The following is a 27340-nucleotide window of genomic DNA, read 5'->3' on the forward strand; positions in this document are numbered from 1 at the left end:
AGCTGCCCCCAACTGCTCCCCCGGACAGGGCGGCCAAGAGGGAGACGGTGCCCGGGAGCCCCGCCGCCCTTTCCTTCGGACCGAGGGAGGGACGGAGGGAGCCGCCTCCGGGGCGCCCGCGGGCGGCGCGACGAACCTCGAGTCCTGGCCCGCCGCGGCTGCGCTGCTTCGCCGTTTCTTCCTCCTCCGCGAAGTGCGCGGCTCTCGCGGCATCATCCTCCCCGAGGCCCCGAGAGGCACCTGCTGCAGGCGGGAGAGGACCCCGCGCCCCCGACCCGCCGCCCCTGCGCTCCCTCGCCGGCAGCGCGCAGAAGCCGGGCGCGCGCGGCAGCCAGGTGAGTCTCGAGCGGGCGGAGGGCGGAGGCATCGCGACGAGGCCCGCTTCCCCGGCCCTCCGGGGCCTGGGCGGCGCGCGCGGGAGAGCCGCTCTGCGCATGGCCAGAGGCACCCTTGTCCCGCGGGGCTGCCCGCGGCGAGTAGCGGAGCGAGCTCCCCGTCGCCGGGCGGGCGCGGCCTGATTGGTCCCCGGCCTGTTTCTAGCTGCGCCGCCGCCAATCAGCGCCCCGCCTTGTTTTGCTCCTCCGGCCGCATAAAAGGCGCGGAGCCGCTGCCGGCCCGGCCCAGGAAAGCAGCGGCGGAGCAGCAGGAGCCGCGACCGGTAGGTGAGGGAGCCGCGGGAGGCCGGCTGCGCCCGGGGACGCGGAGGGGCGCTGCCCGGCTGGCCCTCCCCGAGCCGGGCGCCCCGTCGCACTCCTCCGGGGGATCCCGCGCCAGTCCGTCCTCCTCGGGACCCCGGAGCCCCCTCGCCGCGCTCTCCCCATCTCGCTTAGGGATGAGGTGGGACCCCCGTCCCGGACTCGACTTCCAGGCTGGGGAGCCGGTGGGGCGCTGGGGGGTGGCCCTGCCCTAAGCAGCGTCTCTTGGGGGTGTCCTGGTGGAATGGGGGTGCCCCCTTGTTTGCTAAAGGGGAGGAGAGAAGCCTTGCCGAGCGAGCATCTCTTTGGGCGGCGGGGGGGGTCCTTTCTGGGCGCCCCCCAAGCAGGACGCGAAGGCAGCAGCCTTCCCCTAATCAGGCATGTGATCTTCAGAGGTACACTGCCTTAGCACATGGAGGCTTTACTTCCTTATCCTGGCTGATTGCGCTCGATACATCTAGTTTCTGTCGAATTCATCTTATCTTGGCAGCTATTGCCGCATCTTGTGATGGTGAGTTCCAGAGTTTTTGGATGCTGTGTGCGAAGAAGTCCCTTCTCTTGGATTGTCCTAATCTCCTGCTCTTCTGCCTTCATTGTGTGGCCCCTGCGGGAGGGGAAACTTTTATCTCTCCACACCAGGAATAATCTTGCACACCTCTGTGATCTCTCTTCTTATCTTTTCTCTAAACTAAAAAGACCCAAAAGCAGCATTGCCTCATAGGGGAGTCTGTCCATTCCCTGGATCAGTTTGGCGGCACGCTTATGAACCTTTTCCAACTCTGCAATTTATTTTCTTTTTCTTTCTTTCTTTTCTTTCTAGCTTCCAGATCTGTGCGGCTGCACCACAGATTTATGCAAAGGCATCATGAGTCAAGGGCAGTTCTCTCTGGCTTGCCTAATAATTTCCCGTTTTCAACTGCAGCTGCATTCTGAGGGCTCTTTTTCTCTGCTTCTAAATAGTTGTCTCCGGGTGCAATTTGGATTGGGGCCATTTTGCTGTGTGGGGGGTGGGGTTTAACCCCTAGTTGTGCAATTGCGTAATTTTAGACTCCTAACTTCATGGTCTTATGGGAGCCCCCCACAATTTAGGAAGCAACATGCATCACTTACCTCAGAATTAGGATGGGGGCTCTATTCTGCTGACTGGGCTTTGGGTTCCCAGTGCCCCACTGATTAACCCTTCCCACACTTTAAACCACCCACCTCCTTTGCTCCGCAAGCTTCTGTTAGCTGTGGAGAGGTGCTCTGAATATTCCTTAAATGACCACAGCCAGTTCATACCCCATCAGAAGATAGATAGATAAACTTTATTCGCATTAGCCAACGGCCACAGCAACATAAAACAAGCAATATATACAATTAAAAAGACAACAATGGGTAAAATGACCAAGATTATCGTTCAGATAGTGGCCCATCAGAATTTCACCCCCCACCCAATAAACATGCACCACAGAAAACCACACTTGTATTTGAAAGTCCATTTTGGAGAGATCCTTCTGGAAATCTTTGGAGATTCCTCTTTCGTTTTTAACCACCCTAGATAATTTGGTACCATCAGCAGACTTGGCCACCTCCCTGTTCACCCCAAGTCCTGGTCGCATGTTCAAAAGCACAACTCCCCATATTGGGTGGAAGAAGATCTCTGCCTGCCTCCAGGGGCTCATTTTCCATTGTTTTTACCCCTGTATTCAGAAGTTGGTTTAGCACTGCTTTCAAAACTATTTGTACCTGTTTCTGTGATGTGTTTGTAAACTGTCTTGAAATGCATGTAAAAGTCAACTGACTTTTTAATTATAATTAAATAAGAATGATCCTTGGAGGGACCCCCCCTCCCTGGGCTTTCTTCCCCCTTCCATTGCGAGAACTCCCCATTTATTATTCCCTCCAGTTGTTTATCTGGAAGAGAAACCTTCCTCTTAATCCTATCACTGCTGAGTTTACTTTGTGGAGATGTTTTGGGAAGTCCAGGGGTATCATGTTTGCTGGATGACCCTTATCGATCTGCTTGTTGACACTTTGAGAACACCCAGCGCCTGGCCTCTCTTTTGCAGGAGCTGCCAGGTGAGGCTTGCTTCTCCTACGCTTCAGCAATGCTCTCCGGGCCTGCAGTTCCTGGTTCTTTTAAAGTTTCCTTGGCTCCCTTCCACTTTTCCAATACGCTGCATATCTTTGCTAAAAGTTCACCCGTCCCGGGCGAACGCCCTTTGACCCCACGGTCTGGCTTCTTAATTCATAACTTGCCACTGGAATTTTCTGTCCCTTCTGCCTTGCCTTGGCTGTTGCCTCTTCCTCTGAGCCAAGAGAAGGGGAAATGGCAACAGGTACAGGGTGAGGAGTCACTTACACGGATCATGGCCTTGGACTGAGCCACCCACAGATCGCCTGACATGGAGCCCCATGGAGATCCTTGGTCCTCAGTCCTGGGTGGGGTGGGGCACCTGTGTCTGCCACCAAGTGCCCCCTCCTCTCCACCAAAAGGCTTCGGGGATGGAGAGCTTAATTGAGCTGGGGAGCTGCTCCCAGTGGCCCCCCAGGGAGCTTCAAGGGGCTGCTTCTTGCAGCATTTCTGGCTGGTTTTACAAGAGGGGTGAGTCCAGTAAGAGAGAGAGTGAATTGTTATTATATTTATTTTGGCTATGTATACCCTGCTTTTAAAATGCTTCCAAATTATGAGGGGGTGGGTGGGGAATTCACAACAGCACAACAAAACACAGATTGAAAATAAATCCAGTTAAACAAATATTAAAGAAGCAGAAAACGGTGTTTAATTAAAGCAGTAATAGAAGTGATGTTTGGATCCTCGTCCGGAGCTTGATGTATGGGTACCCCCAACAAAATTGAAAAATTTGGCTGTATAATTTGGAATTAATGTGATTTGAAATAATGTGATATGATTGGCCTGTTAATAAAAATTATGTTTTTAAAAAAGAAGAAGCAGAAAACGGCACCAGAGGAGACAGAGTGGAAGGAAGGATAGGAAACCACCTGTCTGATATGCCTGGGAGATGAGAAGGGGGGGGAGATTACCTTGAAGCCCCCCCCCCCAATCCACTTCCCCAGTCAGTCCTCCCCCCACCCCAGGAGTTAGCATCAGAGAAATGGCTTAGTCAAGTGGGGGTTGATCAGGACTTTTCAGGGTCTTGCTTCCCTTCTCTGCCACTGGGGCTGGAGGATAACTCAATTTATTTTGCGCCCCACAAAAGTTGCTTCCTTTTGCTGAATCTGGATTCTGCTTAATTTTCAAAGCCCAATTAAAACTTGACAGAGCTTTGCATTCCCTGACCTAGAATTTAACGCTGTGTCCCCCCCCCCCCCGTGATGTTTTGTAATGTGGTGCTTCTCCCTCATCCTCTGTCCCCCCCTCAATGTAAGCGGCTACTCGTACTCTTCATGGTGGCCGGGCAGGCGTGTGTGTTGAGGGTCTTGTGTCTCCTTGGTCTTCCTCCTCTCACCACTTAGAGTGTGATTGGGACCTGCCTCTTCCAGGAGGTGGCTGCTCCTGTGGCTCCAGACCACTTGGGAGCTTTCCCAGGGCCAAAGCACTTATCACTTTCTGTTTCTTGCAGTTTGGAGGAGCCCACGTGAAGAAGGCCCCGCTTGCCTCCCACCGTCCTCGCCTTCGCCCTCCTCCCCGTCGTCATGGCTCCCACTCTGGCTACGGCCCACCGGCGGCGCTGGTGGATGGCCTGCACGGCCGTGGTGGAAAACCTCTTCTTCTCTGCCGTCCTCCTGGGCTGGGGCTCCCTCCTCATCATGCTCAAGTCCGAGGGCTTCTACTCCTACTTGTGCCCCCCGCCAGGTAAGGGGAGAAATGGCTTCCCCGCTCTCCTGGGAGTGCGCATGTGCTGCTGGGGGAGGCGCTTATGCCACCAGGTTGGGATTCTGGCCAGAGCTGACCTTGCTTCCTCCCTCTGCATTTGCCAGGCAGGCCTTGGGAACAAACTTCCATTCCTGGCCAGCTGGAGCTGCTTCTGAACCAGCTCAACTGGACACGGCATTTGCAGGCCAGGCTGGAAGCTGGCCTGGGAAAGGGGCGTGTCTTGCGTGTCCAAGTGCCGTGCTCTGTGCTGGATGTGGCAGGGGGCGCGGGGTGGAGCATGAGCCACAGGCTGACCAGTGGGAGAAGAAGACCCTCTCTCTAAACTAAGTTTGGAAGGATTTCCTTACATCCCAGGTAGGCAGGAGCGGGTGGTTTAGAGTAGTAGGAGGAGTGCCTTTGAGCATCCCCACATGCCACATATTTCCCCACTTCCTGAAGGGATTTACAGTATCTGGAGCAGGCAAAGCCTGTGGCTCTCCAGAGGCTGCTGAACTGCAACTCTCATCAGCCCCAGCAAACGTGGCCAATGGCCAGGAGAGCTGCAACTCACCAGCGTTTCCCACAGCCCACCTCTCAAGCCTGGGCTTCTCGTAGGCTGTGATGCCCCCTTGCCCACTGGGCCAGTCACTGCCAGGAAATTGCCCCCCCCGTACACCCCCACCCCCAGGACTGAGTGGCCCCCAGTGTCGCACAGCAGGATCTCCTATCTCTCTTCTCTCTCTCCTTTCACAGGCGGGCTGCCTTTCCTAGCTTCCCAGGCTCCTCTCTAGGCGCTTCCCTTGCAACATCTAATGATTAGCTTGTAAATGGATCTAGATGATTGCCAAAGATTAACAGCTGCGAGCAGAGTGGGGGGGGGGGGAATGAAGCAAACACTGGAGCAATTAGGTGGACTCTGTTGCTGCTCCCCTCCTGCTAAGGCTGGAGCAGACCTTACTGGCCAGGAGAGATTTATTTAAAACAGCATCTTCTCCTTCCCCCTCCCCACCTTGGCTGCTTACATATTTGCCGACGGCCTTAAAGCTTATCAGAAGACTTCTGCTAATCTGCAGAAAAAATGCCTTGTGTTGCAATTGGAAAAAGGTGCTGCCATTTATTGCTCAGTAATGACCGAGGAGACATTTCCGGTTTAGGGTGGTGGAGTTCAGTAGTTTTGGACTCTGGAATTAGTGGTCTTGTGCCCCTCCCTGTCTAGGGAACGTCAGGCCTAAGACAACCTTGCTGTGCCTACTCCCCACCCCACCCTTTCTGCTCATGCTACTGACTGGGCTCAGGCCCTGGCCTCTCTCCTGCCCCTGATGGTGCCACGACTCCTGCAGGTGGCCTCTGGTGATGAATCTGGCCGGCCAGCCCTGGGCTAGTGGGGCAATCCTGCTGCCTTTTGGATCAGGAGTTGAGTTGGTGGGCAGGCAAACAGACTGGCCTTTGCTATCTCAGGGCTGTCCTTGGTCCCCGTCCTTGGGAGCAACAGTTGTAAGAGGAGGCAGCACCCAAAGAAGTCTGTTGGAAGCTGGCAGCCTCCTGGGGCTCTTGCGGGTGCCCAGCATTGTGTGTGTGTGTGTGTGTGTCCTCTTTGTTGCTCTGTCTGGCTTGGTCAGGACTGCCCTTTGGACGCCAAGTCAATCTTTCACTGGGTCTGAAGAGATGCCCCATTCAGGGCCAGGCAGAGGTTTGGTGGAGAGCAAGAGGCCCAGGGCGGTCCCTCAAGGGATGACTCTTCTCCGGGCTGGTTTCCTGCCCTCTGTGGCTGCTTCTGCTTCGGCTCCTGGAGGCAGGAAACAGGCTCCCTTTGCCAGAAAAGAGAAACTGAGATTGCTGAGTCAAGGCAGCCAAGGCACAGGGCAGGAGGGGTGGAGTCCAGAGAGCAAGGGTCAAGGTGTGGGGTCACAGCCAAAGGGAGCCCCATTCCTCGGCTGGGACTCTGGTGTGGGGCTGTGCTGCAAGGCACATGGCTCCTTGTGAGATCTTCAGCCTCCTCTGTGCCAGGAGGGACTCTGGACCCACCAGAATGGGTGCTGGCTTCTCACCCTCACCCCCAGAGGGGAGCTTCTACCTAGAGAGAAGGGACCCTTCCCGCCCCCAACCTGGCTCACCCGCTCCTTCTACTCTGCCCCAGTCTTAATCGGTTGCCCCACTAACCCGTTGCCCTAGTAACCTGTTGAGCCAGCATCTTCTCCCTGCTGACTCTGCTTCCCTTATCTGCTTTTATCTGGGTGTCTAGGGCTGCTGCTGCTGCTGTTTCTGCCTGAGTTTTCCTTCCAGAGTGGAGCTGAAGGCTGGGCGGGGGAGGAGAGAAGGGTCTTGCTCTGTGCAAATCCCGTGTCTGCTCTCGCTCCGCCCTTCCCTCCCTGGGCAGGCGGCTGAGATCACCCTGTTCTCCTTCAGTTTCCTGGGTTAATGAACGTCAAAGAGGCTGCCTGGAGGCTGCAGCCTGGCCTGCCTGGATTGCGGCTGGGGGACATTCTGTTTGTGGGAGGAAAACGGCACAAGCTGCCTCCGACCTCTCAGCAGGCTGTTTGTTGATCCAGCCAGCTCAGGTTTATTGCCTTCCCCGGCTTCCAGAGTCTCAGCACTAAGCCCTCTGCATCACCTGCTACCTGAGATCCTCTTAGCTGCAGGATGATGGAGACTGAACATCCTGGTGCCTTCAGAATGCAGAGTGGGGAGCTGTTCATGGGGGGCACTCTGCTGTGTCCTCCCCCCCCCAACCAGTGTATTTTTCATTGAAGTCACCCGCTGGAACTTGGCTCTTAACTTCTCCACCTGTTGTTGTCATTATGTAAAAGAAGTCTGTGGTGGTTTGTACTTGCGTGTAGCCTGAGTCACACCCACCCAGGACTCCCGGGAGAGCTTGGGCAGCCGTGGGGCAGAGGGAACCCCTCTCTGGTGGACAGGGAGCCAGTTAAGCCACAATGGCTGTGCACTCCCTCCCCTCTTGGAAGCAGTAAATGCACCCCACTAATGCCTGTTGCTGGGAACCATGAGTGCAGCTGTTTGGGGCACCGGGCTGGGCGCTGTGGGCCTCCTGGGGCCTGATCCAACTGCTGCTCAGGGCTCTCCTTCTGCTTCTATGCAGACTGTATGAAATAAGTGGGTTGCAGGGAAAGAGGACTGAGGAGTAGACACCCCCAAGGAGATTCCTGGTTGGGCCTGGGGCTAACAAATGAGGGATAACAAGCCAGGGCTGAGCACGAAGGTGGCACCACCAGTGAAAGACCACCAAAGGGCCCAGACTGGATTGGGTGGGATTAAGAATGGCAGCCAAGCTCCTGCACAAGTGGGGCCTGCAGCGAAATGTTGCTGCGTAGGGAGTGTTCCTGTTCAGACCCCCACCTTGGCTCCAGAGAGCTGTCCCCACCACCCCAGCTTGGCCCGCAGGTCCTTGGGCTGATCATCCTCCGTGCCCTCGATGCCCTCATGCCAGGTAGGAGTGCCTGTCACCTGAGCCGGGGCTTCTCAAGGGCATGGCAAAGTGTCCCCTGCCAGAATCTGTGTTTCCACTACAAACAGTCCCCTGTTTGTGGTGAGGCAGCTGCTCCTGCAAAGCCAGTCCTGCGCTCAGCTGGTGTGACTGAGCTGCAGCCAAGGGAGCTCAGGTCACAGGCAGCCTCCAACTGGCAGCCCCCCTCCCTTGCCAGTGGCTGCTGTGGTTTTCTCTGAACCCCCTCTCCCCCCCCAGTTTGGCAGAGTCTGACCTTCCCCCTCCACCTGTTTCCTGCCTCTCCCTCTCGGTCAAGAGGACCCCCCCCCCAGGCCCTGCGTGCTTGAGCTGCTCTGCGGGTGCCCAGGTGAGGGAGCGTGTCTGCGAGTTTAGTTAATATTTGCACAGAGCCATTGGCAATAGAGGCCTCCCTCGCTGGGGTGGGGGAAAGGGGTGGGTGGGCATTAGCCAGCTGTTGGGTTTGAAATGCTTCTGAGCAAGGGGTGTGTGGGTGTTGTGCTTCTCTGAGCTCACAGCTGCAGCAGCAGCAGCACTTCCCAGACTGGGTGATTGAACAGAGTCTGTCCATATTGCTCAGTATTTCCCACACTGGCCGGCAGCAGCTCCCCACAGCTACAGGCAGAGAAGGGTCTCTTGCCTGGGGAAGGGCAATGGCTCAGGGGCAGCAGACAATCCTGGGTTCAATCCCTGCTGAATCCCCAGGTAGGGCTGGGAAGGATTCCCTGCCTGAAACCCTGGAGAGCTGCTGCCAGTCAGTGTAGGCAGCACTGAGCTAGGCTGACTTTGTATGAGGCCTCTAGCTCCCTGTGTTCCTATGCCATGCAGATGTTCTACCCCTGAGCTCTGGCCCCTCTATATATGCCTGGAGAGCCTTTGCTGCCAGTCCGTGCAGAGTATATTGAGCCAGGTGGATCGCTGGATGGCTTTCTGCTCCTAATGGCCGCTGGAGGTTTTCTGCTACAGCCACCCTGTTAATCCCAAAGGGCCCTGAGAGGCTGACCTTCCTTTTGCGACGCCTGCTGCTGCCTGGGCTGACCTCCCTCATCTCCCTCCAGAGAACTCCACCAGCTCGGCGCACACCAGTCCCGCCAACTCCTCCCTGGCGATGGGCAACCGGACGGTGGCAGCAGCCTTGGCGGCCCCAGAGCCTGAGGTGCGCATGAACGGCTGGCTGATCTGCAAGGAGCAGGATGAGATGCTGAACCTCGCCTTCACCGTGGGCTCCTTCCTGCTCAGCGCCATCACCCTGCCCCTGGGCATCGTCATGGACAAGTATGGCCCCCGCAAGCTGCGGCTGCTGGGAAGGTGAGGCTGGGGGCTATTGGGTTCCTGAGCAGGGGTCTTGCGAGGGTTTCCCCCCGCGCATCAGACCAGGCCTGCTGGCTCCAAGCTGGAGGTTTCCTGAATCGAAGCAGAACTGGTCCTTAGCGCATGGTGGGTGTTTGTGGGTATTTGTGGGTGTTTGTGATTTGAGTGTTTGTTTGTGTTTGTGTGTGTTTGTGATTTGAGTGTTTGTTTGTGTTTGTGTGTGTTTGTGTGTGTTTTCCCTTGCCTGAGCCTTTGCTTTGCCCCCAACTGCAGGAGGCAGTGACAGCCAGCAACTGGGATGGCTTTAGAAGAGGATAAGGGGAATGTGGGCAGGAATGTCTGCTAGCCAGTGGCCAGTGTGGCTGTGTACTGCCTTTCGCTGGGTGAGGCTGTCTGCCTCTGAGTACCAGTTGCTAGGAGTCTCTGTTGCGCTCAAGCCCTGTTATGGGGCTTCCCTTGGGGGTGCCTGGATGGTCCCTGTGAGGACAGGATGTGACCAGGCGGGTCCCCTTTGGCCTGTTCCAGCTACTTCTGACATTCTTATGAGTGCCTAAGGATCACTCATATAGAGAACATAAAGAGCAGCCTGCAGGATCAGTGGCCTGGGGTGGGTGTGGGGAGAACCACCATTGCAGCTTGGTCTGCAGAGGTGAGGAAGCAGTCCTGCTCATCTCCAGGCTGTGGGAAGCTCCACCTGCTGATGTCTGCTGGCCAGGCTGCTCTTAAAAGCGCAGGAGCAAACCAATGGTAAAAAGCTGGCCCTTCTCTGCAGCAGAAGAGGGAGAGCGTCCATCTCTCCTGGGGGTGAACCTGCAAACAGGCCAGCCTCCCCCAACCTTGTGTCCTCCAGGTGTTACTGGACTCAGCTGGCACCACCACCACCACTCCCCCCCCCCTTTGTCTTGCGTTGGGCCTGTGGGGCTCCCCATGCTCTGCAAGTTTGGCATTTGCCCTGATCCAGCACGGATGTCTTGGAAAGTAGACCAGAGAGGAAGAGGGGGAATGAGGGGCAAAGAGGGAAGCCTGTATTAGTCTGTCTTCCTGTTTCAGCCTCCATTAATTGGGAGGAAATCAGAAAAAGTGACAAAGGCAGAAAAACCATATCTGCTGGCTTCAGGTGTCCCTGTGCTAAGACAGACATGGCAAGGCAGACATGCCCCCCACCCCATCAATCCTTCTCCTAAGCTCTGCCAGCCTGTGACCAGTTGCCTTTTCCTCCATTGCAGCGCCTGTTTTTCTGTTTCCTGCGTCATGATCGCCTATGGAGCCAGCAACCCGGACTGTAAGTCGCCTAGTGGTTGTGGGGGGACAGGGGACGGGACCCCTGTCTCTAGGGGAAGGGGAGGTTGTTGTGGGCCAGGGGCTGTCGGGTTGGGTTTGTGCCCAGTCCTGCCCCCAACCTGGACTCCCCCTTCTGTGGCCTTGGCTGTCTTTGGGGGGCCGGGCACTTGAGAAGCCAAGCTGGTTAAAAGCACTGCCTGAATCCAGGGTGAGCAGCCTGCGGTTCTCCTGACGCTTCTGAACGACAGCTCCCATCTTCCCTGGGCATTGGCCATCCTGGGTGAGGCTGATTGGACAGAATTCAGCCATGTTTGAAGGTGAAAAGCCCCCCCCCCCCCCGCTGCCCTGGCCTTAAATGATCAGACATGGCAGCAGCTGAGAGTTGAGGGGTTTTTATTCTCCAGCTATGTGAGAAAGGGCACATCTACCCAGGGGTACGGCACTTCCCGGTCCAGTCCTGGGCATCTCCAGTGAAAGGGGAAGGAGAGGCCCCTGCCTGAAAGCTACTTTGTGGGGAGGGGGCTATAGGTCCGTGGGGAGAGCCCTCCCCAAATTGGGGGGCTTTGCAGCAGACAATGTCCCTGGTTCAAGCCCTGGCAGCCACCTCTGCGGTTACAGAAGGACCAGGTCACTGCAGCTGCTGGCATCAGGAAGACCCCAGAGAAACTGCTGCTGGTCTGGGCAGATGCTCATCTACATGGCCCTGCAGTAAAAGGCATTTAGAACCACAAGGACTACTAGAATCTTCACTTTGGGGGAAGGACCACAGCTCAGTGGCAGGGCAGAAGGTCTCACGCTCAGTCCCTGGAAGAATGTCCCATTGCAAAAGGAATCTCAGCACTCTGTGTGGGATGGAGCTGGGGGGCTGGCAGATCTGGCCCTCTCCCTGTTTCGCAAAGCTGGGGCTGAGCTAGAAGGCCATTGAGGGTTTTGCTGGTGGGCCTACTGCCCCACTGACGACCTCTGCATCCCCTCCTTCCCTCCTCAGCTCTGTCGGTGCTGATCTTCATGTCCCTGGCACTGAATGGCTTTGGGGGGATGTGCATGACCTTTACTTCGCTCACGGTGAGTGCAGAGAGAGTGCGTTGGGAGGACGGGAGGGGCTCCCTGTACCTGGCAGCTGATGCCCCCCACCCCAGAGTCCCTGCCTGGCCTCCCCTTCACCCCTCCAGCCCTTTCAGGGACCTCAAAATGGGAAGAGCGAATGAATCTGCCGGGACTGAGGCCTCATTGAGGAAGTGGAGGCGTCTGGTGCCCAGGGCTGTTTTTTCCGCTTGTCTTGAAGGCTTCACTTCCTTCTCCCGAATCTTGCACATTCTCAGGCTCCCTTCACCCCTCCCACCCGTGGTTTTGTTGCACCAAAGTCTCTTGGAAATGAAGATGTGGTTACAGACCCCCAAGCGGTCCCCTGCCCGAAACTGGGTTGAGAACAGGAACGGGCTGCCGGGGGGAGGTTCTGTGTTCCCAAATCTCCTGGCCCCCCACAGCACCCATTGACTCTGGCTGTGAAAGAGTCTGGAGAGCAGATATTGGGGTATTTTTTGAGGGGGGAGTTGTCAGTTTTTCCAATCCTGAATGGGCTTTGCCTGGACCCAGGCTGTGTGCTCCCTCCAAGCCAGGGCTTCCTCTGAGCGGAAGGGACATGGGGGGGGGGGTCCCTAAACCCAGGAGACCATCTGCTTTCCGGTTCCCAGGATGGCCTCCCAGAGACCCTCTTCTGGCAGCTGGAGGGGCTCAAGCAGGTTTGACCTGGGGTGCTTTCCCTCCAGGCAGCCCTGAGCCCCCCAGCACCTCTCCTCCTGCAGGGGTGGGCCTCAGCCTCCCCCCACCACGGGTGGCGTACAGCACTGCAGTGCAGTCCAGGATGCGGCTGCAGCCGGCTTCCTCTTCCCCTCCCCTCTCTGAACGCAGAACAAATCTGTAAGCTGCTCGCCTCCTCTGCTCTGGGGTTATTTAAGGACCCGGCTGCTGCATTGCATCCAAAGCGCTGCAGCTAGAGAGGCGGGGGGGGGGGAGGGATGGAGCCAGGTGGAAGCTCCCCCCCACATCACTGCCCACCCCCCCTTTCCTGCTAGAGAGATCCTCACAGCAGGAATATCATCAGCCCTGTAAACAGGCAGCTGCAACAGGAGCCCGGGCAGCATTTGGAAAAAGCAGCCAGAGCTCTCTGGGCATGTTGAGGGGGGGGGCTCTTGAGCTGGGGGAGGGTGGAGAACATCATAGTCTCTGCCCCCTTCCCTGGCACCTGCCTGTGTCCCCTTCAAATGGGCGGCAAGTGAAATGTCTCTTCAGCCGGTGGGGGCAGGTGGCAGCCATGGTGCAACACATCTGGAGGCTAGGGAAGGCTGAGTGAGCAGGGAAGATCTGAGTCTCCCACTTCTCCCCCCCCCTCCTGGCCAGTTCCTTTCACAACTTGGTTTCTCTTTTCCATGCAAGGCTAAGATATCTTCTCTCTTGGCCATTGTTTGCCCAGACAGGGCAAGGGCGGGAGCTGTTTTTCTGTTTCCAAAGTGGTGCTTCCTTCTCCTGTTGGCCCCTTGGAGGGATGCTTGTCCCACTGCAGACTCTCAGGGCTGGAGGGAGCGAGTGTGCCTGGTGCCTTTGGTGTGCAGAAGCTGCAGGGTGGCCGAGGGTGGGGCTGAGAGAGGCACAAAATGGGCGCCGGAGTTCATGGAGGAAATAGTCCCTTTTACCGTAACGTTCCGCTGGACTGTGTTTCTGAGTCAAGGCTGGTGTGTGCTTCCAGAGGTCAAGTGCCAGGCTGGCCAGCCATTTCCTCAGAGGCTTAGTGGGGGCAGCTGGCTGGACAACACCCCCCCCCGGCTTCTCGCTGGGCCTCTTGCATGCAGCCTAACCCAGCAGAGCACATTCAGCCACAGCTGGGGAAGGACAAGACCTGAGACGTACGTGCGCATCCAGGTCTTGTTTTGTTGGCAGGCAAGGCAGCCTGGAAGGGTGACTTCGTCAGCACTGCCCCCGGCTGCCTCCACACAGACTTGCCCTGGCCTTTGCAATCTTCTTCCCACGAGGGTGAGCCCAGGGCAAGAGTTGTTGTGACACTTGGGAAACTGCCTTGCGCTGAGTCAGCGCATTTGCACCACTCATTCTGGGCTCTCTCCTCTGACTGACGGCAGCTGCCTTTTTTGAACCCAGAGCCTTCTGCAGGCAAACAAGCCGTGGCATTTTCTCACTTGGATCCTGGAGGGAAAAGGCTTTGAAACAGAAAGCCTGATGTCCCGGAAGAGTCTTTGCCCCACATGTTGCCAGGGTGCTGAGTGGATATTCTGAGCTTGCGTGTCAAGGGACAGCCCTGGCCCCCGAGGATGCCCCAGGGTGGGTTGTGGAGGGCAGCCGAGTGCGTGCAGAGAGCAAGCCTTGCAAAGCCCTTTGTCCGCTGAGCCAGTTGTGGGAGATGGTAGTCAGGCTTGCTGGCTGTAGCTGGTGTGGCTTCTGACAGACCCTGCAGGGCTGGCTGCTTTTGGGGGCACTGTGCTCTCGTTTTGTATTTTCACATTGTGAACCGTCCTGTGATCTCCACATGAAATGCGGGGTACAAATTAAATAAATGAATGAATTTCCTGTTCCCTGGCAAGCCACCTCTTCCAGCTCTGAGGGGGCTGTAAAGGGCTTGTGAGAGGCTTCCTCTTGCTGGTTGGACACCTATCTTGGCTTGCAGGCCTTTGAAATGGTACCAGAAAGCCTGCAAACTGTGGGGGGACCCCAGGGGGTTATGAGGCTCTCAGACGGCTTTTAACTCTTTAAAAGGGGGAAAGCAAATCTGCCTCCAGCACTGGATACCACAAGATACGGAGACCTCCCTCCCAAAGCTACCCTAGGGAGCCTCTTGATGAGCCTGGCAGCAACTGCACCCCCTCCTGCCCCCCTGGTTTCTGCTCCCGAGTAAACAGGCTCCTTTCCTCTCCACACAGCCCACCTGCCCTAACCCTCCCCTTCTTCCTGCCTTCCTTCCTTCCTTTTCAGCTGCCCAACATGTTTGGCGACCTTCGCTCCACCTTCATCGCTCTCATGATTGGCTCTTATGCCTCGTCGGCCGTGACCTTCCCAGGAGTCAAGGTATGTTGGCTGGGAGCTCCAGCTTGTTGCTGCTGGAGGCGGATGGGGTCCTTTTCCAGTGATGCAGGCGAGTGACGCTGCTGGGGGGGGGTCCCTTGCCAAATGCAGGGATGGGCTCTCTGGGGGAGGTATTTAAGCTCCTCCAGCTTCTCTACAGCGACTGTCTGCCCCCCCCTAAAAAAAACACCAAGGCTGCCGTCTGTTGAGAGAGCAATGGGGGAATTCTCAGTATCTGGCCTTGGCATTTCAGTCATTCTGCCAGCTTCCTGCTACTGAGCCCCCAAAACCTCAATGCCACCGTGAAGTGAGATGAGCTTTCCTAGAATTCTGCTGGCCCCACGATGAGAATGTGAAGGTCCCCTTAACCAAGGGGTTGCTTAAAATATGCAAATAAACTGGAGGAGAATAAGCAGAATTCATATTTTTAACCCACTTGTGGCTGACAGAATAGGCAGCCATGCCCAGCTTGTCTTTCCATGGAGGAATCTGCAGGAAAGAGGGCATTATACCAGGGGCCTCTTATTGCAAACTGATGGACAGAAAAAGCAGGACGGAAATAAGACATTTGTGGCAGCGGGTGCAGAATCCAGTTCCAAATCCCCAGACTCCCAAATGCCAGCTGTGGGAAGATGCTTTTTGTTGGCCGGACGAGCTGTGCAATTGGCCTTAATGCCTGACATGGGACAGGAAACCCCCAAGCAGGAGGTCAGGGGAGCAGGCCCAGCACTCTCCCCTTCCGTTCCCGACCTCTGGCATTGGGGAAAGGGCCCCTCGGCTGGTGGGGCCGCTCTGTTTCGCTATCAAACACCTCTTGATAGCCCCCCCCCATACATTTGTCTCATTCCCATTGAGGTTGACTGTGATGACTTACGGAATTCATTGCAAGAAGATGCAGAGTTACATGACAGAAAAATAGATGGAGCATCTTCTGTGCTTCTGCTCTGACACCCGGACTCTTCCATGGCAAATGCCTTCGACCTGAGATGCCCCCCCCAGTCCCCCCAGGAGGGGGTCCTGCTGCTGTCACTACCTCTGGTGACCCCCCCCCAAGGGCCTGGCTGGTGATGGCTGCCTTTCCTCCCTTTGCCCCTCCAGGTGATCTATGACTTTGGCGTCTCCTTCATCCTCATCCTGGTTGTCTGGGCCTGCTGTGCCGGCCTCGTCTTCTTCAACTGCTTCTTCAACTGGCCTCTTGAACCCTTCCCAGGCCCAGAAGACATGGACTACACGTAAGGCCTCTTGTGTGTGTTGGGGGGACCCTTGGCTGCCCTTCTGAGACCCCCCCCCAGGCTTTCCTTGTGTGGTGGCCCTTCCTGGGAATTTTTCACCTCATCCACCACAGTGCATTGAATTGTAGAATTGTTACATTGCAAGGGACCCATCTAGCTCACCCCCTGCAAAACCAGGAGCTTGCCATTTCCACATTACTTCCATGATGCCACCCGAAAAACATGGCAAGTAAAATATGCTGAGGGTATTGTGTTGCACACATGAGCAAGGCCTCTCCAGAGCTTCATGCCAGCCAGGGGTGGGTGGGTGTTTGGGGACGCAGGCAGGGCATTTCCAAACCACCACTCTTTTGGGGTGGGATTCAGCAAATGAGAAGTTGGTGGTCCCGGAGCGGCTGACGCCTCGCCTCCCTGCAGGCAGTCCGGGGCAGATGCTCCCTTGAACCAGGTGCCCGTCAGCAGCCCAGCCTAGATGCTGCAAGTAGGGCAGCAGGTCAGACAGACGTCCCAACCCTCCTCTGCCCTCTTTCTTCCCACTGGACAGGGTGAAGATCAAGTTCAGCTGGCTGGGATTCGACCACAAGATCACCGGGAAGCAGTTCTACAAGCAGGTGACGACGGTGGGCCGACGCCTGAGTGTGGGCGGCTCCATGAAGAACCCAAAGGAGGTGGCTGCCCTGCAGGAGAGCAAGAACCTCTGCCTCTCCACCGTGGACCTGGAAGTCAAGTGCGAGCCAGACAGCGCAGGTGGGGCAACCAGCAAGATGGTCCTATGGTTGTCTCTTCCTGGACCCACACGTGTGTGTGAGAGAGAGAGCTGTTAGGGCTGCCAACCCCCGTCACGTGGAAATGCAACTTTGTCTTACTGCTGTGTGTTTCTGGTGATGCAGAGTCCAGTGTGAGCTGCCCCCTCAGTTCTCCCTCGGAGGAAGGACTGGGGGCGTCCTGGGAAGGGCCATGGTCTACTCTTCCTCCTCTTCCCCCAGGGAGCAAATGGCCCCCTGCTCAGCCCCAGGGCCATTCCCCTCTCTCTTTCCAGAGGGTTGGCAGGAGTTGACCAAACCATGAAAGACACGGGGAGGGTTGTCTGCACCTTTACTGATGGTGGAGCACTTCCTTTGTCTGTGCTGATATTCAGCAAGCCCCACTTGGTCCCCAACAGAGTGTCCAGAAATAAAACAAGCACAATCTTAGTGAAAACTGCGCCAAATTCAAAGCTTATAGCAACATGAAAAGCAGTATCACGAAACGCACAGCACAGGGGGAAATTGCTTCCTCCACTTGTGTGGGCCACACACTTTGGCCAGCCATGTCTGCACAGACTGTTTCCTCCCAGCCCCGGCGAGTGATCTGGGGCTACGCATTTGCAGGATGAATGCGGAGTGTTCTTTGGGATGGCCAGGCGGCCCCGGCTAGCAGGAGCTGCCTCGGTGACCCTGTGCTGGCCAAGTGGCCCGGGGGACAACTGGCGTGTCCCAAGGAGCCACCAGCCCCCTTCCTTATTTCCTCCCTCCTCCCTCCCCCGCAGCCTCCCCGTCCTTCATGCACAGCGTCTTCAGCCCCATTCTGCTGCTCAGCCTGGTCACTATGTGCGTCACGCAGCTGAGGCTCATCTTCTACATGGGCGCCATGAACAACATCCTGGAGTTCCTGGTGGACGGGGATCTGCAGACAGGTGGGTGCAGCTCCCCCCCCCCCCCGCAGCTTGCAAGGGAAGAGCAGCGCTTGCCCTGGCTGCACAGAGTCAGCCGCCGGGCAGCCTCATGCCAACGGAATTGTGCCTTGAAATATTCTCCAAGCCTCTTTCTCAAATAAAAAGCCGCCTGATCTGTCGGTGGCCTCCCAAGAGGTCCTTGGGCCTTTAGAAGCATTGGAAGCCAACAGTTTCTAGGGTCACCTTCTATACGTTTAAAGTACATTTATGCCACATTAACAGTCATGGCTTCCCCCAAAGAGTCATGGGAACTGTAGTTTGCTACTCACAAAACTGTGATTCCCAGCACTGCCAACAAACTACAGATTCTATATAATAATAATATAATTATTATTCATGCTCTGCCCACCTAGGGTTCTTTGGGGACGGCCCCATCATTCAAAGGCACAGCACTCTCAGTTCAGTGTCAGGAATCGCACCCATTCCACTGCGGAGTACGGCGCTCACATGCGCTTGCCATCTTGGCCACCCAGGACGGCTTTGCCACTGGGTGGTTCCTGCACAGGGTGAAATTAGGGCGTTTTGTGGTGGTGGGGAGGGGGAGGCTCAGGAAGCCACGCTGTGAGGTGCTCCTTGCAGACCCCTCTTTGTGCTGGGTCTTCAGGTGTTGCCAGCACCTGCTGCTGCCGGCTGGGTCCAGCTGGCCTGGTTGTGCCTCCAAGCATAGGCTGGCAGACGCCCCTCTCCACGAGGGCAGCCACCAGCTGAATGCCGGGGCTAATTTCAGCCCTGTTTCCGTGACACCCTTGGGTGTCTCGCGGCTCAGGGGTAGCTGAGTTCAGTTCCCCAGAATGCCCCGACAACTCTTTCTGGTTTGTGGGAGAAAAAAATTGGTCAGCTGCGGCTTGTGCTGCTGCTGCTGCTGCTGGCTGGGGGGGGGGGGAGTTTCCTGGCTCTCACTTCCCTTCCTCGCCCTCCCCACAGTGAAGGGAGAAGCCCAGCAGCTGACAGGGTGTCACTGGGGGAGAGGGGGTGTTGTGCTTGTGAGCTTCAGCGCCGCTGACTCAAGGCCCGTATTTATAGCGGCTGGAAGGGAGCCAGCCAGGAAAGGGAGCGATTTCCATGAGCTGGTTGTTTGTCTTTTGCACAACAGGACGAAACCATTTGTGTCTTGCGCACCGAGATCCAGTTTGGGCTTGTTAAATCTGGAATCTGCGAGGCAGATAAATCAAGAGGCGCTTTCATGAAAACAACAGGGAGGCTCAGGGGAAGGGAAGCGCAGCCGAGCGAGCAAGTGGCCAGGCGGGCGGCTGGCGGGGGGGGGGGGCTTGAAGCTGAGCGGCTGCCAGGCCGACCCCCTCCCACCTCTCCTCTCTCCTTGGGGCTTCGCTGCTTGGCAAGCTCTGCTGGGGGGGGGCAGCCTTTCGGCCTTCACTCTGGACTTCCAGACCCCCACTTCCCTCCTGACTCTGCTCTGGTGTCCTCAAACTCCTTTGCCCCCAGCCTGGGGGGCTGTGGCTGCGGCTGCATCTCCTCAGGGAGCTGGGTCTTGCTGTTTACCAGCCCTCCGCCGTGGAGGCGCCCGGGCTCAGGACCTGGGAGTGTTACACAAAGGACAGAAAGGCCCATCTGTGACCCTGCAGAGGCTCCAACTCCCATCATCTCCCTGTCCATGCTGGCTGCTGGAGGAGCACAGCACCTGGACGGCCACAGGTGTCCCCTCCGTTTTAAAGGGATGCATCCCAGCTGCTTGCCTGCCCCAAATGGCACCACACACAATGCCCCTCCTTTGCTTGTTGGCCAGCTGCCCTCCCCTCTCAGTCTCCCTTTTCCAGCCACCCAAACCCCACAGGCCTTCGCCTGGCCCTGCCCTGACGTCCCCCTTCCTCTCTCCCTCCCAGTGGACCTTTACACCACCATCTTCGGAGTCCTGCAGCTCCTCTGCCTGATGACGGCCCCCGTCATCGGATACATCATGGACTGGAAGCTCAAGGAGTGTGATGACGGCGCTGCGGAGGAGGCGGACGAGGGGAGCGCCCCCGGCCAGTGAGTAGCGCAAAGGCAGGCTGCGAGGGCACTCGCTGCCCTGTGGATCCTCCGTCTGGGGAGGGGAACCCCCAGCTCCTTCCTCCCTAGGGGCGTCTAACCAGACGGGAGGAGTCTGAGGTCACTAGGCCAAGGCTGTTAGCACAGTCTGCCCTCGGCTGACCTAGAAAGACCAAGAGATGCCTCCGCCTTCGTTTTTGCCAGGAGCCAGCGGTTGGCTTGTGGCTAGCCAGCTTGCCACCCAACCAGCTGCCCTCCTGGGGAAAAGGGCATCCCAGGCGTGGGGAGCGTCTGAGCTCCTCCAGCAGATACTGGACTCCCAGCAGTCCGGGAGGAAGGGCTCAGCTGCTGCCCACTGCTGGCATGACCCCAGGGCTTGTGTGTGTGTGTAGAACACTGGCCTTTGGGCCCCTCCAAAGGGTCTGAGGTGGGTCTGCAGCAGCACAAGACACCCTGCAAGTATCTGGTAAAACAACTTAGATGCGACTGCCCCAATCGCTCAGGTGAGTCACAGGCCTGAAAAGGCCGAGGACTTGTGGCATGGTGGGTGAAAAGAGGGGCAGGCTCCTGTGGCCCCTCTTTCTTTGCCAAGCAACTGAGACTCCACAGCAGGGACCCCCACCAGGCAGCAGGATTGAGGGACATTGCCCAGACCCTGACTGCTGTGACTGTGACTTAGGAGCACAGGAAACTGCCTTGGACTCCGCCAGACACCCAGTCCATTTACCCCAGTACTGCCTACACTAACTGGCAGCAGTGGCTCTCCAGGGATTCCCCTCCTTGCAGATGCCTGGGACCTTCTGCCTGCAAAGCAGCTGCTCTTCCTCTAATTTGCTGATCTATTCGATCCTTTTTTTGTACCACCTTCTCTCCCAAGGTGTTAGGAATCTCACACCATCTTTTGTTGTGCAGTGAAGGCTGGAGAGCTGGGCCTCCCTCCTCCCTTGCGGATCTCCCACTGGCCCCTGCAAGCCCCTCTGACCCCCTCCGTTCTTCTCCCTGCAGGGGCAGCAAGAAGAAGCGCCGAGACAGGCAGATCCAGAAGGTGGAGAACGCCACCCGTGCTTTTGCTTTTACCAATCTGCTGCTGGTGGGCTTTGGGATCACCTGCCTCATTCCCAACCTGCCTTTACAAGTGAGTAGCTGGCAGGGAGAGCAGTTGTCAAAGGCTCAGCACAGGAGAGGCAAGAACTGGGCCGGGAGGTGCTGTGGGGGCCAGTCCAGGCCTCACCTGTTTGTTTGCTGGCTTAGCGGACCTTGCGTCTCCTGTGAGCAGGATCCCCACTTCCCAGCCTGTTTGAACAAGGTGCCCCTCCAACCCCACCTGCTCCCAATAGGCAGACAACATGTGCTGAGTTGAAAGATGCTTGGTCATAAGACCATCAGAAGGACCTGTTGGATCAGGCCACGTTGTGTGCAAATGTCCTTTCTCTTCTGACAGTCAGCTTTGTGGGACGTCTCTGGGTTTGAGTATGATGATCCTTCTTCAGTGCTTCTGTGGATGGAAGAGGGTCCCTGTGGAGGGGAGGGGGCAGCCCTGCAAGCTCCCCAGAGGGAAGAGGGATGGGAAAGTAGTGTGCTGGGCATTCAGAAGGTGACTTGGTGTGAGAATTCAGGGTTGTGTGTCTTCCCCCCTTTTCCAGATCCTCTCCTTCATCTTGCACACCATCGTGAGAGGGTTCATCCATTCTGCCGTGGGCGGCCTCTACGCAGCCGTGTAAGTCTAGTCCTCAGCCGGCCTCTGGCCATGTGTGTTTGCCCAATCGCCCGCCTGGGCTTTGCTGCCGCCCACTTTGTTTACAGGCACCCAGTTCCCGGCTGGGGATGCTCCTTTTCCCTGGCCACCTTGCCCTACCTTCCAGCCCGTTTCTGGGTCATGTTTTTCCTCCTTCCTGGATTAGCTTCTGAGCAGCTGTGGCTGCTGGCTGTCGGCCTGCTTCTCTGGGTGTTGCTCAAGGGGAGGGTGCTGAACATGACCCACATGCTTTCATCCTCTCCTCTGCACCTGATACCCATTTGATGTCACCCTCTGCTCTGGTTGCAGCATTCCTGGTGGGAGCAAAACAGTTTCCTAATCGCAGGCCCAGCCCAGGGATCCCGCCCTCTGCTTAGGCCACCCAGACGCTTCTCTCTACCACAACAACCCCTTCCTTTGGAGAGCCCCATCTAGGCCAGAGTCCCTGGGGGGGAGCCCAAGGATGCTGTCCTTTCCTCTGAACCGCGTCTTGCCTATCAGGCATGCAACGCTCAACCCATAACCAGATCCGGTTTCAGCTGCTGCAGCTCAGCTAGACCTGACTTGGGTGTTTTTGTCCTTGGGTTTGTTTTTTAATCAAAGAAGTATATGAACGTGATGATCAATGCGGGAATTGTTGGTCCAGCTCCAGTTCTTGGCTTTTCAACATTGCTCAACTGGAGGAGGAGGAGGAGGAGGAGAAGCCCGCTGGCCTGCTTTCCCAGGCTCCTGTTTTCTCCTGGCAACCTCCAGCCTTCAACACTTTCCAATCAATGATGTGATCTGCCTGGCTTGGCTGGGCCACTCCTCAAGGGCTCCTTCGTGCCCAGGCAGGCGGTGGGAAGGGAGCCAAGGCTTGTAGCCCAACCTGGACTCTGTTTGCTCAGAGGTGCCCCACATTCCAGCTCAGGGTGTGTGGAGAGTTGAAATCCAGGGGCCTGTGGTCCAAAGCAGTCGTTTCTGGCCAAGGGCACTCTAGTTTGAGGTGCAAGTGATCTGCCCCAAGGTCTGGACTCAGGGCACAAATGCCATATATATTTTAGCTTCCTCTCCCACCCGCTTTAGGGAAGCTTGGAGCACGTTACCCAGAAGCATCCCTTCGGGACAGCTAAATTTGATCAGTTAAGCTTCTGCATTTAGCCTTTTGTGGGATTTGATGATGTGGAAACCCGACTCTTGAGGATTGTAGGCTTTCCCTGCTTCCAAACACAAACAATCTAGTCCTCCTTTTTCCTTGGGCAAGGGGGAAAATAATCTCTGCCCATGTTCTGCTGAAGACTTTGAAGGTAGAGGAGGGAAACTGCAGAGTTCTCCTCCTGCATCCTGCCCTGTGGCTGCTCCAGCTGTGCTCTGCACAGGGCAGAATTGCCCAGGCTGCTGCTGAGAGGCTGGAATGAAGAACGCCAGGAGCGTGAATTGCCAGGGAGCGGCAGGGCTTTGGGGAGATCCTGCTTCATGGCTGCTTGCTGTGTCTGCCACGTGGGGCCTTTCTGCTCGGAGCCTCCGTGCCCCTAACGCCAGCGGTGAAGAACATAAGCAGAGCCCCGGCGCTGAATCCGGCCACAGGGGCTCATCCAGTCCAGCACCCTGTTTTTTAGCTAGATGCTCCAAAGGGAAGGTCACCCTGGCAGGCCTGAGGGCAGCAGCCCCCTCCCCATGTGTGGCTCCTGGTGACTGGCACCCAGGGGCATTTACTGCCCTCCAGCAGGGGAGGAAGATAAGGCAGGAGGGGGGCTTCTGCCTCCACACCCTGCTTTCAGGGCTTGCTGGAAGCACCTGGCTGGCCGCTGGACTGGAATGCAGATATGGACGGGGCCTCCTCAGCCTGGTCCTTCAGATTCTGATGGGCTGTTAGAAAAGTCTCCAAGGGCCTTTGCTTCCAGAGAGTAATGGGCTGTGGGGCTGGGCTCAGGGAGGAGCCCCACGTGGCCAGGCTGCGAGTGCAGAAATATGACTGCCCCCTTTCTCCCCCCTCCCCTGCAGGTACCCCTCCACGCAATTTGGCAGCTTGACGGGGCTGCAGTCTCTGGTCAGCGCCCTCTTTGCCCTCCTGCAGCAGCCCCTCTTCCTAGCCATGATGGGGCCCTTGGAAGGAGACCCTCTCTGGGTAAGTGGTTGGGTGGCTGGCGCAGCGGAGCTCCCAGCGCTTGGCTTTTGTGCAGAGGAAACAGCAAGGGACAATCAGTCAGCTGCATCTTACTCAGGAGACCCATTTAAATCAATAGACCTGGCCTCTGTAGCACTATCCTTTTTAATGAGTTTAGTCGGAGTAGAGCTGAGTTGGAGACAACCCTTTAATTCCAAAAGCAGCCTTGGGGGGCTTTCCTGAGCAGGCAAAAGGCTGGGATAGCTCTCCCCCCTTCCAGCTGTTTCTCTGCTCAGCACTGATGCCACCACCCAGGTGCTTTTCTCAGCCACAGGCACTCCTCACCCTCTCCTGTGGGGAAAACACGCCAGGGCTGGTGGGGCTGATCTTTAAGTGGGCACAAGCAGTTGGAGGGGAGGCAAAGGAGACCCTCTCTTGGCCATTCCTCTGCACAGACTTGAAGCAAGAAGCTGCCTTTGGTTTGGGAGAAAACCGCACCGGGTGGGTGGGTGGGTGTGGGTGTGGGTGAAGTCTTTTCTGTGGTGGCCCATTCTGGCTGCTTCTGTCTCCCTCTGGTTGGCAGGGCTCTTGTAAAAGCAGGAAACCCGTGGCCACAGTAATTCTTGGCACCCAGGTGCCAACAAGAGAGGAGGCCCCCAAGCAGGCAGGGTTCGGAGGGCAGCGGCAACTCTCCCCTCTTGGGATTCCCCCCAGCCGGCACCCAGCATTTACTGCATCTGGCAGTGCAGGAACGGCAGAGCCTTTGACAGGGGCTGCCTCCTCCTCCTCCTTTGGAGCAGAAGGTTATGGGACCAAGTCTGCCACTTCTGCCACGCAGGCTCCCCCAGGGCGCCCTGGGCTCTTTGCTGCAGCTCCTGCTCTGGAAGGTGTTCCAGGGCCTGTTTGGGAAGGGGACGAGGCTGCTTGGATCCTCTGGCTGGGCTCCCAGAGGCCACGTTGTTTTCTGTTTAGACAGCAGAGCACCTGACACCTGCCTGGGAGCAGCTGAGGGCTGGCTGGCAGCCGCTGGTCTGTTTCCAAATCATGATGGGGGCACATGGGTTGCGGAGCGCAGCAGAGCAGTGCTGCCAGAGGGAGGCTGGCAGGAGCAGAGGACTCCTTCCTGTGGGCGCTGTGTCTTCCCGGGGGAAGAAACAGTTCAGTAACTGCTTGGCATTTCCAGCTTCTGTTTTTTCCTGGGTTTGGGGCTAGCACAGACCCCTTCCCTCCTTCCCTTACAACTGGAGCTGCTGTGGGGAGACCCCAGTGGGTGCTGCTGGCCTGCAGCAGGGGTTTGCAGAGCTCTTGTGGCAACCAGCCAGCCTGGGGAGGAGCCACTTCCACACAATGCCTTAAAAAACCCCATCCCCCCCAAAAAAGTGTTTTCAAGAGAGCAGAGCCCCCACACTCCTAGGCTGCTGCAGGGGCAGTGCTCTGCCCCCGAGAAGATCTTGGCTTGTTGGCCAGCGAATGATACCCAAGCAGATAATCCCAAGTGGGGTGGGGGCAAAATCCTGGCTACATGGGATCTCCTCCAGCTCTTTTCCCCCAGCCCAGATCTGAGCAGGAGGTCAGATCCTGCCCTCCAACCAACACCTGGCCTTGTTGTGTAAACATACCAGGTTGCACAGGTAAACGGCCTCGGTCCAGTATACCTGAAGGAGCGTCTCCACCTCCATCGTTCTGCCTGGACACTGAGGTCCAGCGCCGAGGGCCTTCTGGCGGTTCCCTCACTGCAAGAAGCCAAGTTACAGAGAACCAGGCAGAGGGCCTTCTCGGTAGTGGCGCCCGCCCTGTGGAACGCCCTCCCATCAGATGTCAAAGAGAAAAATAACTACCAAACTTTTAGAAGACATCTGAAGGCAGCCCTGTTTAGGGAAGCTTTTAATGTTTAATAGGTTATTGTATTTTAGTGTTCTGTTGGAAGCCGCTCAGAGTGGCTGGGGAAACCCAGCCAGATGGGCGGGGTATAAATTATAAATAATAATAATAATAATAATAATAATAATAATAATAATAATAATTTATTTTATTAACACCCAGGGAGGGGGCCTCACATCCCTCAGCTGCTTCCCCCCACCCTGGCGGCAGGGAGAGTACGCTTTGCTTGCAGAAGGCTCTCCCCTCCAGTTCAAGATGGGGGAGGCAGGTGCTTCAAGGTGATATTCCTCATCATCCTCACCACTGAGTGTTGGGGAATCCGATCATGGGGGCTACTGCCTTATAGAGTCTAACCAAGCTGGCCCTCTGACTCAGAATTGCCAGCACTGGCTGGCAGCAGGGCTTTGGGGCCATTCCTGTTCCCAGCACTCCCTGGGCTCTCCCACTGAGCCACCGAAGCCCCTGTGCAAACAGATCAGGCTCCAGACAGGCTGAGCTGCAAGAACCAATACTCTGTTGCTGCCCTGCAGCAGCTCCTTTGCTGCCATCGCCACACCCTCCTCCTGCTCCCTGTACAAAGGCCCCTCAAGGATCTCGGGGCAAAGGGGGGTGCTGGGCAGCTGGAACCCCCTACCCTCACCCCCCCACCCCTGCTGCAGGGCCTCTGCTGGCCACCAGGCTCCTCATCTTGGGCTGAGCTTCAGCCTTTCCTCTGCCCTCCTCCTCCTCCTCCTGCTGACACTGCCGGCCTCTTCTGTCCTCCTGCAGGTCAACGTGGGGCTCCTGGGGGCGAGCATGCTGGGCTTCTGCCTCCCGCTCTACCTGATCTTCTTCCGCCGGCGGCTGGAGCGCGAGAAGCAGCAGAAGAGCGAAGATGCCAAGCTCTTCCTCAAGATCAATGGCACACCCAGCCAGGAGGCCTTCGTCTAGGAGGCGGCTTCTCTTTGCCGGACTGGGCTGGGAGCCTCTATGGGCAAAGGCAGCAGCATCTCCTCCCACTCACTGGTGGTGCTGCTTGTGCCCCCCTCGCAGCTCCTGCCTTGTCCTCCTCTGCCCAGCCCCACAGCAGCCTCCAGAGACAGGCAGAAGCAGCGGCTGGGCCAGCATGGGCCTCACCTGAGTCCTCAACGGCCACACACAGCGTCACGCCTCTTCCGCTCCCTCGCTGCTTGTTCACGGGACTCGGGTGCCGCAGGGGCGCTGACTGGTCTGCAAAAGCAGAGCCCCTTCACTGCCCCCAACTGTAGCTTGCGCCAGTGCAGGACACAGGTGCTCTCCTGCCGCCCACCTCTGCCCTCTGCCATTCCTGGAGCCCAGAAGCAAGCCTCTTCCCCCTGCCTCCAGACGCCAGTCCGTCCTCCAGCCTGACGGGGCGGGGAGAGGAGGGGAGCCCAATGGGACTCTGCAGACTGACCTGGGCAACAGCCACGGACCTCTTCGTTCTGCTCCGGACAGGCCTCATGGCTACTTGCTGCAGGGCAAGGGGCTGCCTCTGGGCCACTGAAGGGGCAAGGAAGATTGGGGGGCACATCCAGCTGGCCTGGATCCTAGTGGTGGAGGAGCTGGGGCCCTCCCCCTTGCTGCCCAAAGAAGGGCTGGTCTGATGTGAAGCTGGCACTGAATTTTGCAGGGTTGCTGGGAGCCGGGTGCGTGTGTGTGGAGCTTGCTCTCCTCTCTGCCTGGGGAGGGAGCAGCTCCTGCTTTGCAAAGCAATAAATAGGCTGGCGGGGGGGCCTAGACTGAGCTCCAGGGAGGCAAGCTTGATGAATGTTCCCCCTATCCCTTTCTTGAAAGGGATGCCACAAGCTTGCCCACCCCTCTCCATCCGTGCTATTTGGGGATCTCTCAGGCCAAGGGGGGTCAGGGTGGCGGATGTCTTTGCCCCGAAGGTACTTGGGCTCACCCTGATCCTCTTCTACTGGCAGCCTGGTGGAGCCTCTGCGCCCCCTGGTGGCCGACAATCACTCCACAGGGAGGGCCATTTACTCACACGTAGTGACAATGGCAAGGATGACACAGCCTGTTTTGTGTGTTCTGAACAACCTCCTCCCCTGCTGTCTTGCCTCTTAAAAAAAGAAAGGAAAACCCA

At 57.2% G+C, this 27340-nt stretch overlaps 1 protein-coding gene across 2 annotated transcripts; it reads left to right on the forward strand.

The window, feature by feature from the left end:
• The first annotated feature begins 337 nt into the window (after positions 1 to 337).
• Positions 338 to 27340, forward strand: SLC43A2 (solute carrier family 43 member 2). 2 transcript variants are annotated; one of them, XM_083587700.1, is made up of 14 exons: positions 338 to 662; positions 4262 to 4494; positions 9013 to 9262; positions 10492 to 10547; positions 11535 to 11611; positions 14528 to 14620; positions 15716 to 15849; positions 16394 to 16596; positions 17378 to 17524; positions 19405 to 19549; positions 20555 to 20684; positions 21193 to 21266; positions 23268 to 23391; positions 26020 to 27340. In XM_083587700.1, the coding sequence occupies exons 2-14, from the start codon at positions 4335 to 4337 to the stop codon at positions 26179 to 26181; spliced, it is 1755 nt and encodes a 584-aa protein (XP_083443826.1). In that variant the 5' UTR covers positions 338 to 662; positions 4262 to 4334; the 3' UTR covers positions 26182 to 27340. The 2 variants fall into 2 exon arrangements, with proteins under 2 accessions (XP_083443826.1, XP_083443827.1); XM_083587701.1 differs by having other exon boundaries at positions 628 to 1206.

The sequence above is a fragment of the Podarcis filfolensis genome, assembly GCF_964270895.1.
Source record: "Podarcis filfolensis genome assembly, chromosome: 15".
Taxonomy (NCBI): Eukaryota; Metazoa; Chordata; class Lepidosauria; order Squamata; family Lacertidae; genus Podarcis; species Podarcis filfolensis.

Coding starts and splice junctions, on each gene's coding strand:
- SLC43A2 (XM_083587700.1), top strand. CDS start 4,335: ATGGCTCCCACTCTGGCTACGGCCCACCGGCGGCGCTGGTGGATGGCC. Junction 9,263..10,491: donor AAGCTGCGGCTGCTGGGAAG/GTGAGGCTGGGG, acceptor CCTCCATTGCAG/CGCCTGTTTTTCTGTTTCCT. Junction 19,550..20,554: donor GAGGGGAGCGCCCCCGGCCA/GTGAGTAGCGCA, acceptor TTCTCCCTGCAG/GGGCAGCAAGAAGAAGCGCC.